Here is a 17,102-nt window from a genome sequence, read left to right as displayed (position 1 = left end):
TCTGTGGAAAAAACAAGAGAGAGAGAGTGGTGAGGATAGAGAAAAGAGAGAGGGAGAGCAGCACTCTTCTCCACTCCCCCCTCCCACCGTTGGGAGAGCCAGTCTAAATCATGTTGCTTATCAGTGCTGTTGTGCTGTGATGTTGCACAGGCAGAGCCCGGCTCAGAGCAGGCAGCCTCGCGGACCAGCACTCAGACCCGGGATCAGCCCAGCCGCCTCAGCGCTGGAGACCCTCTCCCCCCCGCGCCTCTCCCCGCTGCCGCCGCCACCGCGCTCCCCCCTCAGCGATATGTACCCCGAGGAGAGCCGGGGGCCTGGAGGGGTAGCCGCCGTGGACTTCCTGGAGGGGGCGTACGACTACGCGGCCCCTGCCTCCGCCCCGACCCCCCTCTACAGCCACTCCGCCACCGGCTACTACTCTGCCCCGCTGGATGCCCACGGACCCCCCTCAGATGGCAGCCTGCAGTCCCTGGGGAGTGGGCCGACCAGTCCTCTCGTCTTTGTGCCCTCCAGCCCCCAGCTCAGCCCCTTTATGCACCCGCCCAGCCACCCAGGGGTGCCAAGCCAGCCCTATTATCTGGAGACCACCTCAACACCCGTCTACAGGTGAGGGAGTAGTTTTCTCTCTCTTACATTTATATCACCAGAAGGGAAAAAAAGTTAATTCAAATGCTTTTTTTTTTGAGTCAACAGGTATGTGTGACTCCTTACAATTTTCAGAATCATTTAGTGGATGTGATATATTTTGGCCATAATTTGTACATTTTGAAATGTATAGCATGGGGGGGTGAGTTATTTTGACCCTGTTCAATGTTGTTTTACCTGAATGATAATAGATGCCACTGCCAGTGCTTAACCCTGAGTTCTTAGGTCAGTTTTGTTTGCGCTGTTGTGTAACTGCCATCGACAATTCAATCAAAACATCAATAGACCTGTCTGGCTCATGTCTTTGATTCGCTTCCTCCTAAAGGGAAATTCTGTTCACTCCATCAGGTTTTGAATACATGATTAAAGAATGTGAGCCATGAAGTAAAAACAAATAATTATCTGTCTAGATTGTTCATATTATAATCCCTTCATTTAATATTTCCCAACATTGTTATTTGTTCTACTGCCTTGCACTTTTCCTATTTAGTGGTATTTAGTAATAAATTAAATTTCATATCACTCACTCATGACCTGAATTATGGCATTGACAATTCTGTTTAGTCCTCAAAATACAGTTATGAACATAACATGATTATATAACAACATTCTTTTTATTTTTTTAATCTCCGCTTTATAACATAACATTGCCATTATCTTAATAGAAAGGATCAAGCCTTGCCCTGGTTTCTAATTCCAGAGATTAAGGACTTTGTTAAGGACCTTGAGAAAGGAACAATACGTAAAAACAACAGAAGTCCACACGTACAGATCGCTTCCTGACTTGCATGGAAAATAGCGCTCTGTGTGTAACCAATAGACTTCACTTTTACTTTAGTTCTTTCTCTTTTCTAATGAAAGAGATCTATCCTGGGGCCTTTTTCAATTAGAGCAACCCTTTGAGTTGATATCCTGTTGGGTTTTATGATATGAAAACTATTAGCATTCAATGTTCACGGCATTTTCACGGCATTATTATTTATGGTTAATAGCTTTATGATAGCATTATAATGAAAAAACAAACACACAATAAACATGTATTTAAGCATGGCATGAAATAATTCACTCCACCAGGTCCGGTGTGCCATCTGGTCAGCAGCCGGTATCAAGGGAGGAACTGTGCGGCGGCACCGACGGGCCCGAGTCGTACGGTGTGGCGGGGTCAGGGGCCGGGGCCGGGGCCGGGGCCGGGGCCGGGGTGTTTGAGATGGCCAAAGAGACGCGCTACTGTGCCGTGTGCAGCGACTACGCCTCTGGGTACCACTACGGGGTGTGGTCCTGCGAGGGCTGCAAGGCCTTCTTCAAGAGGAGCATCCAGGGTACGTCCTGCGATTCTGAAAACTTATCTCATCATTTCTTTAATAATCATGTCGGTTTTTTTTGTCGTGGTTGAGATTTCAGATAAAAATAAAATAAATTGCTAAAAGTCCACAAATTGACTACAGTTGATTGTAGTAAGGAATGATACTTTGATTCTGTCTTTTACTGTATCTATCACAGAAAACAGTTCCCTATGAATATACAGTACTTCATAGATAGATTCCCCTTTACATAAAAACATGGAGCACTGTGCCCCACAAGGAATGAGTGTCGCCGTCTGTCCACAATAGAGGGGGAGACGTGGTTTCATCTAACACATCAGGGAATCTAAGGAACAGCCACAGTAGAGAAAATGGAAGTTTTGGCATCAAAGGATTGTCATTTTCTAGGTGTGTGTATGTGTGCATCTTTACTTGCATACATATGTGGACCGTGTGTTTTGTCACATATATTGTGACAGTGTGTAGGTGCGCGTGCCTTTCAGTGTGTTAGCAGTTAGCAGTCTAACTGGAGCTTGACTGGAGCTCATGTACAGTGTGTTATTGATCAAGGCAGACAAAGCAGCACAGTGGATTTCATGAAAGAAGTGGAGAAAAAAGGAAAGATGGTTGCGCTCAGATGAAGGTCAGTTGTAACACAAGTGCCCAACTTAAAGGTGCAAGTGAAAAAGAAATATATGCACAGAAGAACTAGAAAGCAAATGTTTGCTCCCTGTTTTTCATGAAAGAAATGGAGAAACTCGGAAAAGAACAGTCACGCTGAGAAATTTGGAATAAGGGACTTGAAATTGAATTTCAATAGTCACTTTTCACTGTCATTGTTTTCTCTCTGTTCAAAATCACACAAGTCGCCTCACACTTTTTGTTGTGGTTTTCATTGTTAGTGAATCCAGTGTCTTCCATACAGCATGGTGTAAACCCTCCATTTAACACCGTCTCTCTCCCTGCAGATTAAAGCTTCACCCGCTGTAGGTGGCTTAGTCATGTTTGTTAAGTGACTTGGAAAAAGCACTAAAATGTCTAGTAGGATGTTTTGGCATATGTCGACGTCTTTCAACAAAAGACTAATCATAAAGAAGCAATGGTCTCCATGGCAATGATAAAGCTAAGAGTGTTTTAAACCTTTTAAAGCTAAAAGTTTTCATTTTCTCCATCGCAGATCAATTTGAAATGGGACTAGACTGTCCCTGGCTACTAAATAACCTAAACCTGCGCTGAGCATTGGAGTGGAGGACTTGCAATAACAGATTTTTTATTTTTTTATTTTTTTACCATTTCAGGTCACAATGACTATATGTGCCCGGCGACCAATCAGTGTACTATTGACAGGAATCGGAGGAAGAGCTGCCAGGCTTGCCGCCTTAGGAAGTGTTACGAAGTGGGCATGATGAAAGGAGGTGGGTAGAAACACTAGTAGACAGCTGCTGACACACACACACACATACACACACACACACACACATAACTCATCTCAGCTCCATTCAAGTGCTTTGGCTACTTGTTTATCGTGTTAAAGTCTCATCCATCACTGCAGACATCCTGCCTTCTTTATGGTAACTGGCTGGTTTTAAAAGCTGCTCTTCTTAGCTGTTGCAATGCAAAGTAGTCGTTTTAATTTGATTTTTTTTCCCTTAGTTTTCATTTTTGCATTTTCTTGTCATTTAGCTTCTGTTGTCCAATTCAGTTGCATTTCTGTTATCACATGTTTTTTGTTTCTTCTTAGGTTAGATGTTTTTACAAGCCCCTTGGGACTTTTTTTCTCATATACACAATCTGTTCTTTTCTGTTCTTTCTGTGTTTTAACATTTTTCTATCTGCAAATAAATAAACTCTTAACTAGTTGGATGCTCACTCTAAGCCCTCTTCATTAACTAATGTTTAATTGCCATCTATCAATCACGGTGCCTTTACTGGCTTGATGCGAAGAGGATTTGCACAACTATGTGTGCTGCTGGATGCAGATAAGCCTGAGACTAACTTTAACATGACCTTGAAATGATTTCCTCTTAAGGAGTACAACAACTGATTAGCGCACACCCACATTTTTGTTTTCATACTTCTTGAATCACACATACACACTGGATTCTATGGCAAGCACAGGATATGGAGTTATGTGTGGGGGTTACAGTGGGAAAAGACTGACAAATGCCTGTGTGTGTGTGTGTGTGTCTATGTGTGTGTGTGTTCATACTCTTTCCTATCCCTTCTCCATCCCCCAGGTATGCGCAAGGACCGTGGGAGTCGCGTTTTGCGCCGTGACAAACGACGGAGTGTCACCAGTGACAGAGACAAGGCCTCCAGGGAGCTGGAGCACAGAGCAGCGCCCCCTCAGGATGGGAGGAAACTCAGCAGCAGCATTGCAGGAGTTGGAGGTGGAGGAAAAGCATCCACAATTGGCATTCCTCCTGACCAGGTGCTGCAACATAAGAAATCAGGCTAACATCACATCTGTCATTTAGTTTACTGAAGTATGAAAAAGAGGGTGAGATAAGATAACTGAGATACACACAGATGCACACATTCAGAAAATAACATTTACACTATTTATACCTCTATAGATAAAATTGAACAATGCAGTGCTCTGTATCACATTATAAAACGGATAGTTCCAGTCCTCAGTTCTGATTGGCTGTGCTGCATTTGAAGGCATTTTACCTGATAAATGAACCCCTTTGACTGCATAACATTTAATTTAGGCTAAATATTAATGTGCTAACTATAAATCACCACTCATACCGGTACTCACATGTGTCACTTAGCAAGCACTTTGATTAGCAACTGTTCCAAGAACTACATTGCTTGGCGGAAGAGGAACACTTTTAATTGATAATAGTTAAATAATAATAGTCAATATAAATTATTATCAATTAAAATGTAAAAGCCCCTCGATGCCAGTGATTTTACAGCGATTCACAGTGATTTTACAGCAGCTTAAGAGTATCTTAGCTGTAAAGTAGTCGTAACTTTAAAGTACAGCCTCTCACGGCTTATTGCTTAAATCTCCCCTAGGTGCTCCTCCTGCTCCAGGGTGCCGAGCCCCCGGTGTTGTGTTCCCGTCAGAAGATGAGCCGGCCCTACACCGAGGTCACCATGATGAGCCTGCTCACCAACATGGCCGATAAGGAGCTGGTCCACATGATCGCCTGGGCCAAGAAGGTGCCAGGTTGGAACACATATAGTACCGCTTACACAGAAAATATTCATTGTCATCATCGTTATCAGTATAAACCATCATAAACCATAAATCATCCAGTGCACCTCACTGCAGAGTGGTCACCATGCTTTTAAGATATTATCACTTGTTCTTCAAGTCTTCTCCTGAAACAAGTGAAATTGCATTCAAAATGGATTAAATTATATCCTCCCATTGCCAGATTTTGTACTTGTTTAAAGAAAAATATGAATTTAAAGGGGCAATGAGTATGGTTTTTACTGCCCCAAATGACCATAATATATATGTGTGTGTGTGTGGGGGGGGGGGGGGGGGGGGGGGGGTTGATAGGGTATTGATCAGTGACTCAACGATTACTTCACCAGGTGCTGAGATTTCTGGTTTTCAAAACTCACTTTCCGGCCGGTACTCTTTTTTTTGGAATAAAAACTCCCCACCCATTGGAATTTCAAGACTATCATCTCCCCACCATGTTTTAATATGCAAGCAAATAAATATTCACAATCACTGGCTAACAGTTTGTATCTATGCCTTATATGCATCTGCGTGTACAGAAAAAGAAACATTCTCACACAACTGCCCCAATGCTTTTGCCATAGACTGTATGCAACATAACAGATAGGTAGATAACAAAATGACACATAACTATAAGATGACATGATCAGCTGTAAAAAGGCTTTTTGTTAGTTTCCCTACCGACTTTTGTCTGTCAGGCTATAATGACGTGAAAATACTGTATTTGGGGTGAAAGTAATCCTGGCTGCTGTAGATAGCTGAAAGACAGTTGAAATTATTACTTGCATTCAAACTCTTTTTTTTTTCTTTTCTCAAAGAACACTCTATGTCAAAGAAAACAAATGTCACCGTGCCAATGAAACAGTGTCTTCAGATGTGCTGTGTGTGTAGCAGAGGTTATGGCCTAGCACCTGACTGCTTAGGCAACAGCACAGGTGATACAAGACCTTTACAATGGCAGCACGGGCACTCACACACACACATACACACACACACACACATAGATGCAAGGCCATTATGGTGATGGTAATTACAGTCATCACCTTTGAGAGGATTGTTTGGCCAATCTGCTGGCACCCCGTAGAGCCTAAATGCAGGATAAGACACATCGCTCTTTTGCGCATGCACACACACACGCACACACACACACACAAACACAGCAGACAGGCCCACTGAGTGAGTAAAGCCTGATTTTGAGGCATTACAACCATGTGCGTCACTAAAAGCCCAAAGGCACACAGTTTTAATTGCGAGGAGTCTCAAACAGGGCGCAGAGAGCAACAGTGGTAGTGAATTGGCTGTAATTAGATATGAATTGAGGCAGCTGAGTGCAAGTGATAAGGCTCCCGACGCAAGCGGCAAGATTACAGATGGTTTCATTTAGAGTAGCCTTCCCCGGCCAAAAACAAGAAGACACATATTTTTATTTTACGAGTGGGACTGTTAAAGGAGGTACACTGCACTATTAAAAATAACACAATGCCAGTGTTTATGTCCACGCACGTCAGAGTGAATTTAACACTTAAGATCATTTTGAACACTCGCCCCAGAGCCACATCAGCTCTGTGAGTGGACAAACCCTAACAACCAACACTTATTTGGAGTTGTATCCAGTCAACTCAAAATAATTGTCACTGAAAACTCAACACTCATTAACAGTGGAAATTTTGCTGTGTAGTGTAGATTTGGTCTGATCTTGAATAAGTCAAGATGCCAAATCGTGTCTGTAATCAGCCTAAAAATCATTAACATAGTAAATGTCCCACTGTTAATAAGTGTTCTCTCAAATCAACACTTGCCAAATCAAAATAATTGTCACTGAAAAATCAACACTTATTAACACTGGGAAATTGCCTGTGTTCAGGAATTTTAGGCTGATTACAGACACAATATGGCATCATTTCCACGTTAATGAGAGTTAAGTTTTCAGTGACAATTAATTGGAGTTGACAGGATACAACTCCAATTACGTGTTGATTGGAGAGGGGCGAGTGTTAAAAATGATTTAAAGTGTTAAACTCACTCTGATGGGTGTGAACTTAAACATCACGTACTGTCAGTCCTTAGGGTCTTGCTCAAGGACACTTCAGCAGGACAGATGCTTGCTGTCACGGGGGTTTTGAACCCCCCTCTGGTTGAGGAGTGGACTCCTCACTACGCCACCCCGCTGCCCCACTTTGGCCCATTTACAGCAATGCTCGTTAATGTGCACTGTGTGTGTGTCTTGCTAGGTTTCCTGGAGCTGTCCCTCCATGACCAGGTGCAGCTGTTGGAGAGCTCTTGGCTGGAGGTGCTGATGATCGGCCTCATCTGGAGGTCCATCCACTGCCCGGGCAAACTCATCTTCGCTCAGGACCTCATACTGGACAGGTAGTGAAGAATACAGCCTTACTACGTGACACACACTTTTACGCACTCTCTCTTTCCTCCCTTCATCCCCGCTTTCTTCCCTCTGCTTCTTTCTCTCTCTCTCTCACACACACACACATACTTTAAGAGTGATAAATCAGCATTGTAGATTTTCCATTTCACACCTTGCCAGCCATTGTGCTTCTCCAAAGGGTCTGTCTAAGGGTGAAAGACTAATTATATGTTCCCCATGGAGAGAAGAGCAGCCTCTCTCTAACCTGAAATACCCCCTCATCATTACAGTGCTGAGCTGGCAACCAGGACAGAGATTTAATCAAAGCCTCAATGCAAGGAATGATGGAAAAGGAAGAATGATAGAGGGAGAGGAGGAGGGAGAGGTAAAGGAGGCAAAGGAGAGAGAGCTAAATGAGGAGCAGAGAATGAGAAAAGAGAGATGCAGGGAGACATGAGACATGGTTGTTTTGCAGGCACAGCCTGTTCCCTCCATTTCCCCTTCGTGTTCAAAGTAAACAAGCTGGCCAAACCACAGTATCTGTCTTAGAGAGGGAGATAGAGAGAGACATAAAGAGAGAGAGAGAGAGAGGGATGGGGAAGACAGGCAGGCAGACAACCAGACAAACAGATAGACAGGCAGGCAGGCAGACAGACAGATAGAGCTTTTACCCTCTGATGCGCCTGATGGTCCCATTTGATCCAAAGGTGTATTACAGGGTATTATCTCTAAAACCTGGGCCCTATATGAGTGTCCTCACCAATTGGACATGATGACTAAAATGCTGTGGGTGAGGGTTGACAAATTCCCTTGGCTCTGTGCTGTCCCAAGTTTATCTTGCACTTCAGCCACTGGATATTATCCTTCTTCCTGTCACTTTTTCAACCGTGCTGACAACTGGAGCATTGCAGTGCCTCAGTCCATTAGTAGTTTATCTGGCCCTTCTTTGGATAGTTTCTTGGTCGCAGATTAGGCCAGGTACTTTCTCCAAAGGAGGATCTCCCTTGAGGGTGTGTTGCAGTCTAGAACTATCTTTGAGACTATCTTTCAAATGCATTGTGAGTTGATCTTACCAGCTTGTAGCTTTAAACTGATTTTAATGTTTTATCGAAACCATATGTATTCATTATGTGACTTACGGTTTGTGCTAAAAGAAATGTTTTTTTTTTTTTTGTAATGTCTCCCTGCTCTCCAGGAGTGAAGGGGACTGTGTGGAGGGCATGGCTGAGATCTTTGACATGCTACTGGCCACTGTTTCCCGCTTTCGCATGCTCAAACTCAACTCTGAGGAGTTTATCTGTCTCAAAGCCATCATCCTGCTCAACTCTGGTGAGTGAGGCAAAGTGCGTCTGTCTGTCTGCCTGTGTTTGTGGTTTTATTAATCTTCTTGTTTAGCATTCTCAAAGACACTGAGAGCAAACTGATACCCGGGAACACTGACAGTGGGTAGCAACATACAGAGACATATCTCTAGCACAAAAGCCCTCCAGTGTCGTTTTTTTCATCCCATGCAATTTTTGTTCCCATGCACACCACTTTGTTACAGGTTCTCTTTCTTTTCCCATGAGTAAATATTGAACAGTGTCAAACTACGCCCACAGAAGTGTAGCTCTGAATGCTACTGAGGCACATTAGCTGAACAGAGTGTTCTGGAAAGGCCTGTATCGTCAATATGCCCGATAACCGTTCCCATGACAACATGAGACGACGCAGAGGGCCGTGTTTGTCCCAGAGATTGAGATATTCTATAAGGGAGACTGAAATACCTCTGGGATGACACTGGCGCAGCTGCTGTGGCTGGATGGGCACTTGATTGCTGTGTGGGCAATACTGTAACTGTAATTGACATAAACTCTAAAATGTACTTTGTGAGTATGCATTTATGTACACACAAGACTAATGCATGTATGAATAATGTCCGGTAAGATATAAAATTGTATATCATTGTATTGTCCTTTGTGGCAAACCATATGAGTGCTAATAGGTGTATTTTACTCCCTATTGAAGTCTCTATTTAAGAGCAGAGGGGCATTAGCTGGAAAATGTGGAGAAAGCTGAACTTTTTCTTCTCGTGCTTCTTCATGTTTTCCTGATAGGTGCCTTCTCTTTCTGCACCGGCACAATGGAGCCCCTTCATGACAGCTCGGCGGTGCAAAACATGCTGGACACCATCACCGACGCTCTCATACATCACATCGGCCAATCGGGATGCTCGATTCAGCAGCAGTCGAGACGGCAAGCCCAGCTGCTCCTCCTGCTCTCCCACATCAGGCACATGAGGTGAGGAGAGACTGGGTGCTATCGTAAAAAAAAGGGTTCTATGTGGTATTTAGGAAGGGGCTCTTCTGACTTATTCAATAGCAGAACTCTTTTTGGTGCTGTAGAGAACCCTTTTAGACAAGACCTTTGAGAACTATGTTCAAGATGTATGAAATGCTCCAATAAGCTGAATTAAAAAAGCATTTTTTAGAACCATAAGTGGTTCTCTATTCTCAGTGGTTCTCATCATTCTCCTCATCCTCCTCTCGAGTTCAGGCAAATTTTAGCCTGGATCATCAATGTTTAATTCGATCCACAGTCAGATTGTTACTCAGTTTCGCCACCAGACTTTAAAGTCACAGTGACATGAAAAATGACTCACCTTTTTAGCTAATTTTCCATGCCAATATATATACCTATTTAACAATAAATGCCAAAACATTTACGAAATTTGTATTTTCTTGTATTTTTATACCAAAATTCTGTTACTTTAACTCCATGGAAAACAGTGTATCTTTAATGGTGACTTTACTCTGGTTTACACTTTTGAGTGAACTTCCCCCTGTTATGTCCCGCCCGAGTGTCCTGTTTCAACAGGAAATACATCACATTAAGGAAGCAAGATGCTCTCAAAATGCCGTTTCATTGTGACCTTGGTTTATTGGAGTTAGGAAAGTTTAGCAAAGTATAACCCAACGAAGAACCACTTGATTAATTTGAAACGTGCCTAACAATTGCTTAATTCAAAGATAATTAAAAATGTGAGGAATGCATTGAAAATAAATAAAGAAGAAAGTGAATTAAAACACTAAAGGGAAAATTGCACAGAAAAATTCAAACAAAAATAAAAACAAAATACAAACCATTGATCAAGTAAAAGAAAGCCTAAAAAGTGCAGTTTAAAGGAGGACCTAGAGTTGGATGGCCTTATCTCACCCTCAGCCTTGGGAACGACCAGACAAGAGCGCTACCTGATGCATGAACACATTCTAATCCCCCATCTCCCCCTTGTTCACCGCTCCCTGCAGCAACAAAGGCATGGAGCACCTGTACAGCATGAAGTGCAAGAACAAAGTGCCTCTGTACGACCTGCTGCTGGAGATGCTGGACGCTCACCGCCTCCACCACCCGGTCAAAGCTGCTCAGTCCTGGGCCCAGGCTGACATAGAGCCTCCTTCTACCACCAGCAGCAACAACAACGGCAGCGGCAGCTCGTCCTCGGTGGGCTCCGGCACAGGAGCCCGAGGCAGCCATGAGAGCCAGAGCAGAGCGGCCGGTCCGGGGGTCCTCCAGTATGGTGTGTCCCGCTCCGACTGCACCCACATCCTGTGAGACGGAGCACAAGCCAAGATCTGTAGATGGTGCAAATGTCAAAAGTCATTCTAATGGATGGAACGTAACACAAAATCAGAGGGTGTTGCAGTGGCTGAAAGATAGAGGTTGTATTTGAATTCACTACATGAGATGATTATTTATAAATTAAGTGATTTTCTAGTTGTAGCCATTTAGTTAGCAATCTATTCAGCAACAGCAGTTATTCTTTTGCACTGTCCTAAATCACTACAATCCTGCGCTTCAATGCGGTTATTCTTCTATGCTGCCTTTCATAAGATTTGTGATTTTGAGTCAGTCTCTAATGGCTTTTGCAGTACAGCTTATTCTTTCCAAAATAGCAGGTGTTAAGACATATTGTGGCATGCTGTTAGCTATTTTTTCTTTCATCCAGTAGGAGTCTGTATGTAATATTTGCTGGACTCACAAGTGCTGCCTCGACCAAAGTGCACTTCCTCTTGGGTCAAGGGGCTATTGGGCATTGTTTTCACTTTTGCATATAAAGGATGATTGCATGCCAAACTACTGTACACTGAGGCTGGTGTAAATTATGAATGTATAATTTCTCGTATGTTTAAATTGCCAATGCAACTGCCAACATTCTTGAAGACCAAATGTCAGGTATCTTGTGGGAAATGTGCACACACAATATTTTTAAACTTAATGCTATTTGGCAAAAGGGAAATGAACAGTGGTGGGGATATATCGGTTGTGCTATTGAATTTTGAATTGCTACATCAATTGCAGGGTCAAATCCTGGAGCACTAATTAAGTAATAAAGGAAGTCAAATTTTGGTATTGGGTAATTTAACCCTTTCCACAGCTTTTTGTGTATAGTAGGTCTGTTGTCTATGCTTACTTGCACATTAGTTTAATGTGTGTGTGTGTGTGTGTGTGTGTGTGTGTTTGTGTGTGTGTTGTGTTTGTGTGGAGGAGACAGCAAGAGAGAGAGCATGAGAGAGAGAGAGAGAGAGAGAGCGAGCAGGGGGAGTTTAACATTTGAGGCAGGATGTGAACTATGACAAAGTCCAAGCTGATCTAATGATTGTTGTTTTGATGCCATTATTCTAGATTTTCACCACATGAAAGCTACCACTGGTTACTGTTCATCTGCTAATACAGTGATTACATGTTGAGTTGGGCTGGATTTACTCACAGCTCAAAAAATCCAATTTTCTTACCATATATGGCGCTGATCTGATTGTTTAATTTCTGTCTAATGCAGCTTCAACTTTTGAAAAAAGCATGAGCATCAAAGCACCAAAGCAAAATCCAAATATCAAATTGGTAAAAATTATTGCATTTTCTACGGTTAACCTCGGTCATGATTATTATATCTAACTCACTATATAAGAGGACATTGCTGTTTTTTTATTGTATGATTTATTTAGGGAAGTTTTTAGATTCACACAGTATAGGACATAACAGGACACACAACAGATAAGGAGGAGGAAAGGGAGGGAGGAAAAAACAACATAAGTGTATACATACATACATACATACATATACCTGCACATACATACTCACATATATGCATACAATGATGAAAAACTTATATTTGTATGTATATAAGTGTATGCACACACACATGTACTGAGATACATATGTATGTGCACACATCCATGCACACATACAGTATAGGGATATTCAATAAACATGAACATACAACACTGTGGTCAACTTAACATGGCCAAGATGGAATGGAAAACAGAGTCCCAAGAAGATGACAGATAAGAGCAGGGTGAAAAAGGCTAGCTTGTCCTTGATGACATCTAACACAATTAGGATCAACGTCAGGAAATATATTAGCTAACTTTAACCAGTCCAGTGCACCCTATGGACAGTTTTACACTGCAGCACCACATGCCTTGCACAAATGCAAGGGAGTGTTGAGTGTTTAGTTTGAAAGGCAATTGAGCAAAAGATTTATTTTTTGCAGCCAAGTGTACATAATGCTAACCTTAACCCGACATAAGCTCACTCTTAAAATTCAATTTTTGCGAGATATAGCACTAAAACGTTCAATTGTGGTGAAAGTGAGGGGATTCGAGTTTTTGGGATTGGAGAGAAACAACCGTTAATCATCTGCATAAAGAGAAACCTTCCGCTCAACTCAATCTCTAATGATTCCTGAAACGTTCCTATTGGACCTTAATGCAATGACTAATGGTTCAATGGCTGTAAATAAATAGCAGCGGGGATAGGGGGCAGCCCTGTCTTGTGCCTCTACCGAGCAAGAAATATTCAGAATAATTATTTGTACGTACACGTGCCTTTGGTGAAGTGTACAACCGTTTAGCCCAGGAGAGAAATTTCTCACCAAAACCAAATCTTCTAAATGTCCCAAAAAGACAGCCCCGCTCCACTATGAGAGAATTAAGGAAAGATCTTTCTACTGTATTGACACACGCCCCTTTTTCCTTATTTGTTGATTTTGTGTGACCACATATCATTTGTGAACCATGGAAGCGAAATGTGTCAAACAATATTAATAATTAACATATTTGGCCATTCTTCTGTGCATAATTGCTCATGGTGATGCAGTGTCCTGTCAGCTTGAGCACAGTAAGTATTAAAATACAAATGGCCAAACACTTGACAAAATCATAGAGATTATATGGCAATAAAAAAGGGGTATAGAAATGATAAGCAAATACTCAGTTACAGTTACAGCCTAGTCTGTAGTAAATCTGATCTGTGCCACTTACAGACTCATGTGGACAGCCTTACCAAACTATTATATAGGATCAGAAAATTGGATTTGGTCACTTGAGCTGCAAGTGTAAATCCAGACATACCTGACCTGAGTGTCATTTATTTTACTGTGAATATAAATAAAGGCATCGAGAGGGAAAAAATCATTCAGCACCATGTTTCTCTAGTATTCATCTGACATTAAAGTTCCTATAAGCTTATATTTCAAAATCAAGTCCAAGAAAGGGAATGTATATTTAATGTTTTATTATATGCAAAGAGAGTATTCTTCATGAAGTCAGCATTAGCAAACTGTACATACATAAATAACCATTTTCATATTTCATCATTTTTTTTTACAGATTCCGTTGTAACAACGCAGTGATTCTGATGTCTCCATCATGTTAGAATAATTATCGCCATTATTACAAAGCACACTATTTCATATCACAGCCATCTACTTCAATACTACCAGTGATTGTTTGGCTTTCTTAAAAGCAAGGGACTTTCAAGTGCATGCTCAAACAGAAAGATAAAAAAATAACCGCCTGTATTCAAAGGCATTTCAACATCAATATACAAATCACTTGAATCTCTTTACAAGTGAGCTCACATCTTTTTTCGTATTTGCCCAAGTTGATTAAATACTGAAATACTGAAATTAAAAACAGGAATACAAGCCTTGGCTTTTGGGGAAAGAAGTCGGCCATCTTGGCTGGACGGCTTCAGTGCAGTACCTTCAACAGTGCTCATGTCAGTGCTATAGGTTCAAATTTTAGCTCTACCAACATATGAAGAGTTAATTTCCAAAACCGTATGCAGCCATTTTGGAAAAAGAAAGTCATTACCTGAAGTTCATCGTTCAATATCTCTAAAGTATAGGCTACAGGTCTGTCAAGCAAATAATTAAGCTACCTATTATCCTTCAGAAAGTACTCTTAGTTTTGTTTTGATTCTGTGCTATTCAGTCATTTTGTCAGAGTAGGTGACACTTTCTTCAAATGGTGGAAATCTCATTTTGAAACAAAACTCTTCACATCTCGGACTGTGCATGATTGCTACTCAAGCTGCAACATTTTCCTAGTCTACAATTTACAGGTAAAATATCCCACACTCTTAGGTGGCGCTTTAGCTTCGTTGATACTAACAATCTACTAACTGATTGAACACAAAATAAATAGTAGCAGCACTGAATTGCATGGACAAACAGCACGGTCGACTTTGGCTCCCGACATACAGTATATAAATAGTGCTTTCTTTTTCATTGATTTCACAAGTTTCTTCAGAAACTTTCAAAAATAATATACACATTTAAGTTAGAAAGAATTAAAACAACATGAATTATTTGGATTGTGGGGAATCCGGGATAAAGGTCCATTAATCCTGGAGATTGGAGCTGGGTTCAAAGAGTTGAGGTGATTTCAGAACTGTAGGTCTCTAATGTTAGTGGGGAAAGTCGTGATATCACCTCTAAATCACTTCATATGCGCGTTGCTTCCCAACAGAGAAAAAGTTTGTTGCTATAGGGCACGGGTGAAAAGGAAACATTCATACGAGTCAGTGGAGTCCTTGGCAAAGCGGTAGGTTAGCAATTTAGCTGATCCTCATATGGGCGGAGGTCCGTTGGTGTAACGCAGCATGGGATGGAAGGAGCGGGCAAAGTTGTTGGCATGGTGGCAGCTGTAGTCCTCCTCGGTCATGGGCACCAGACAGGCCAGACCAATGAGGAGCAGGAGGAGCAGCTGGACGGGGAGCGCAGCCCTGAGGACCCGCAGCAGGAAGGACTGGCCCTTTGAGGAGGAGGAGGAGGTCGAGGAGGAGAGACTGTCTGGAAGGTCAGAACGGGAGGAAGCGCAGCCAACGCCGCCTGGTGATCTGCTCAGACTGCAGGAAGACGGAGACGGGAGTTAAATACAGCAGAGAACGGACCTGGGTTCACAAGTATTTGCAAATCACTGTTCAATCAATTTTGTTGATTTTCATGTTTTCACTTCAACTGAAGCATTACATGCTCTTCTACGGGTTGAGAAAATTCCCGACCTCTTGGGCTCATGAAACACTTTCAAATCCGCCTGGATAAACTCAAACGTGCTTCATCATCAAGCTCAAAACAAGACTGTTCTTCTTAGTTCCTTAAAAGTTGACATTTTGGAGATACAAGGTTTTCACCCGACAGCAATTAAATACTTTTGGGGTTTGATTTAGTCTACTTAGGTACCATATGGGTGTGGTTTGCCAACCATGTGAGTGCCTGAAAGTTTATACACTCACAGGAAAGCATATTAAAAGTGATCAGGTATACTGTTGATGATTGGTGATTGACAAGCTTCCTGATTCAGTCACTCCAAGTAGCTTAAAACAAATGCGTTATTTGCAAATACTATTTGACCCAGGTCAAAAATAGGTTGGTACATATACTCAACAGTAAGGAAAACTAGAACACAAAAATGCAGGAAATACACCGAGATCCAACAGGTAGTAGAGATCAAGAGAGTTAGAAAAAGAAACAACAGAAAGTAGAGAATAACACAGTAGAGACAACACAACGCTCACACACACACACGCACACAAACACGCTCGTGCACATATAACTGAAAATTAACCCAGAACATTCCTAGATAGCCGGCTCCGTCTTACTGGGGGAAATGCTCTGGCTTTAGAGCCGAGTGTGTGAGAGTTCAATGTCACGTCTCATTCCAAAAGCAGAAGCAGGAGAAATGCCAAAAGCGTCTCCAGAGATTTCCAGTGCTGGAGCCAAGAGGCGAGGGGAGGAACACTATGTTCTTACTCCGACTCATCCTCACTGGGCTGCAGGAGGGACAGACGTGCTGAGAACCTCCTCCCACACCCACAACATGGCGAGTGTGACCAAGCACCAGCAACATGAGCAGTGTATTTGTGTGAGTGTGTGTGTGTGTGTGCATGTGTCTCCTTCAGGTGGTCCATGTTTTAGGGCCAGAAACCTCTCATCTCCATGGCAACTCGGCCGTCTTTGCTACATTTCAATTTCCGCAGCCATTAGTACGTAATAGGGAGATTGCGGTGCTCACTGCTTGTCGTATAAAGGATCCTATCAGTGGAACACTAACCCTTATTATTTCTGCTACACCACTCATGGCAAGACTAGTTTAGGCCGAGGCTTCACCGGGCCTGTGTGTGCCATTATTGGCTAATGGAAATCATAGAGAGTTGGTTCGGAAATGATGGAGAGACAGAAGTGAGTTAAAAGGTCTGAAAGGGAAACAGAGGAGAGACAGTGGGAGTCAAGGTGGAAGGAAAGACCGCAGGCATGAATGCATAACAT

The 17,102-nt window shown here is 42.3% G+C and overlaps 2 protein-coding genes across 2 annotated transcripts in view; one reads left to right on the top strand and one right to left on the bottom strand.

Moving 5' to 3' along the window:
• The first annotated feature begins 139 nt into the window (after positions 1-139).
• Positions 140-11,232, top strand: esr1 (estrogen receptor 1). The gene is made up of 9 exons (XM_071920688.2): positions 140-606; positions 1,720-1,964; positions 3,245-3,361; positions 4,184-4,377; positions 4,974-5,127; positions 7,383-7,521; positions 8,709-8,842; positions 9,610-9,793; positions 10,801-11,232. Exons 1-9 carry the CDS (start codon positions 140-142, stop codon positions 11,102-11,104), a joined length of 1,938 nt encoding a protein of 645 aa, XP_071776789.2. The 3' UTR covers positions 11,105-11,232.
• Positions 11,233-14,066: 2,834 nt separating this feature from the next.
• The window catches only part of syne1a (spectrin repeat containing, nuclear envelope 1a), a 133,699-nt gene continuing 130,663 nt past the window's right edge, over positions 14,067-17,102 (bottom strand). Inside the window, exon 145 of the mRNA XM_078290084.1 lies at positions 14,067-15,682. Coding sequence (XP_078146210.1) covers positions 15,403-15,682 — 280 coding nt within the window. The 3' untranslated portion in view covers positions 14,067-15,402. The remainder of the gene's footprint in view (positions 15,683-17,102) is intronic.

Source organism: Centroberyx gerrardi, chromosome 18, assembly GCF_048128805.1.
Source record: "Centroberyx gerrardi isolate f3 chromosome 18, fCenGer3.hap1.cur.20231027, whole genome shotgun sequence".
Taxonomy (NCBI): Eukaryota; Metazoa; Chordata; class Actinopteri; order Beryciformes; family Berycidae; genus Centroberyx; species Centroberyx gerrardi.
The sequence above is the reverse complement of the archived record's forward strand: the minus strand, read 5'-3'. Positions and strand labels throughout refer to the sequence as shown.

What these genes read in the sequence shown, in the direction of transcription:
- esr1 (XM_071920688.2), top strand. Translation starts at nt 140, where the DNA reads ATGTTGCACAGGCAGAGCCCGGCTCAGAGCAGGCAGCCTCGCGGACCA. An exon ending in ACCTCAACACCCGTCTACAG is followed by an intron (nt 607 to 1,719) that starts GTGAGGGAGTAG and finishes TCACTCCACCAG; the next exon opens with GTCCGGTGTGCCATCTGGTC. An exon ending in CAGGACCTCATACTGGACAG is followed by an intron (nt 7,522 to 8,708) that starts GTAGTGAAGAAT and finishes CCTGCTCTCCAG; the next exon opens with GAGTGAAGGGGACTGTGTGG.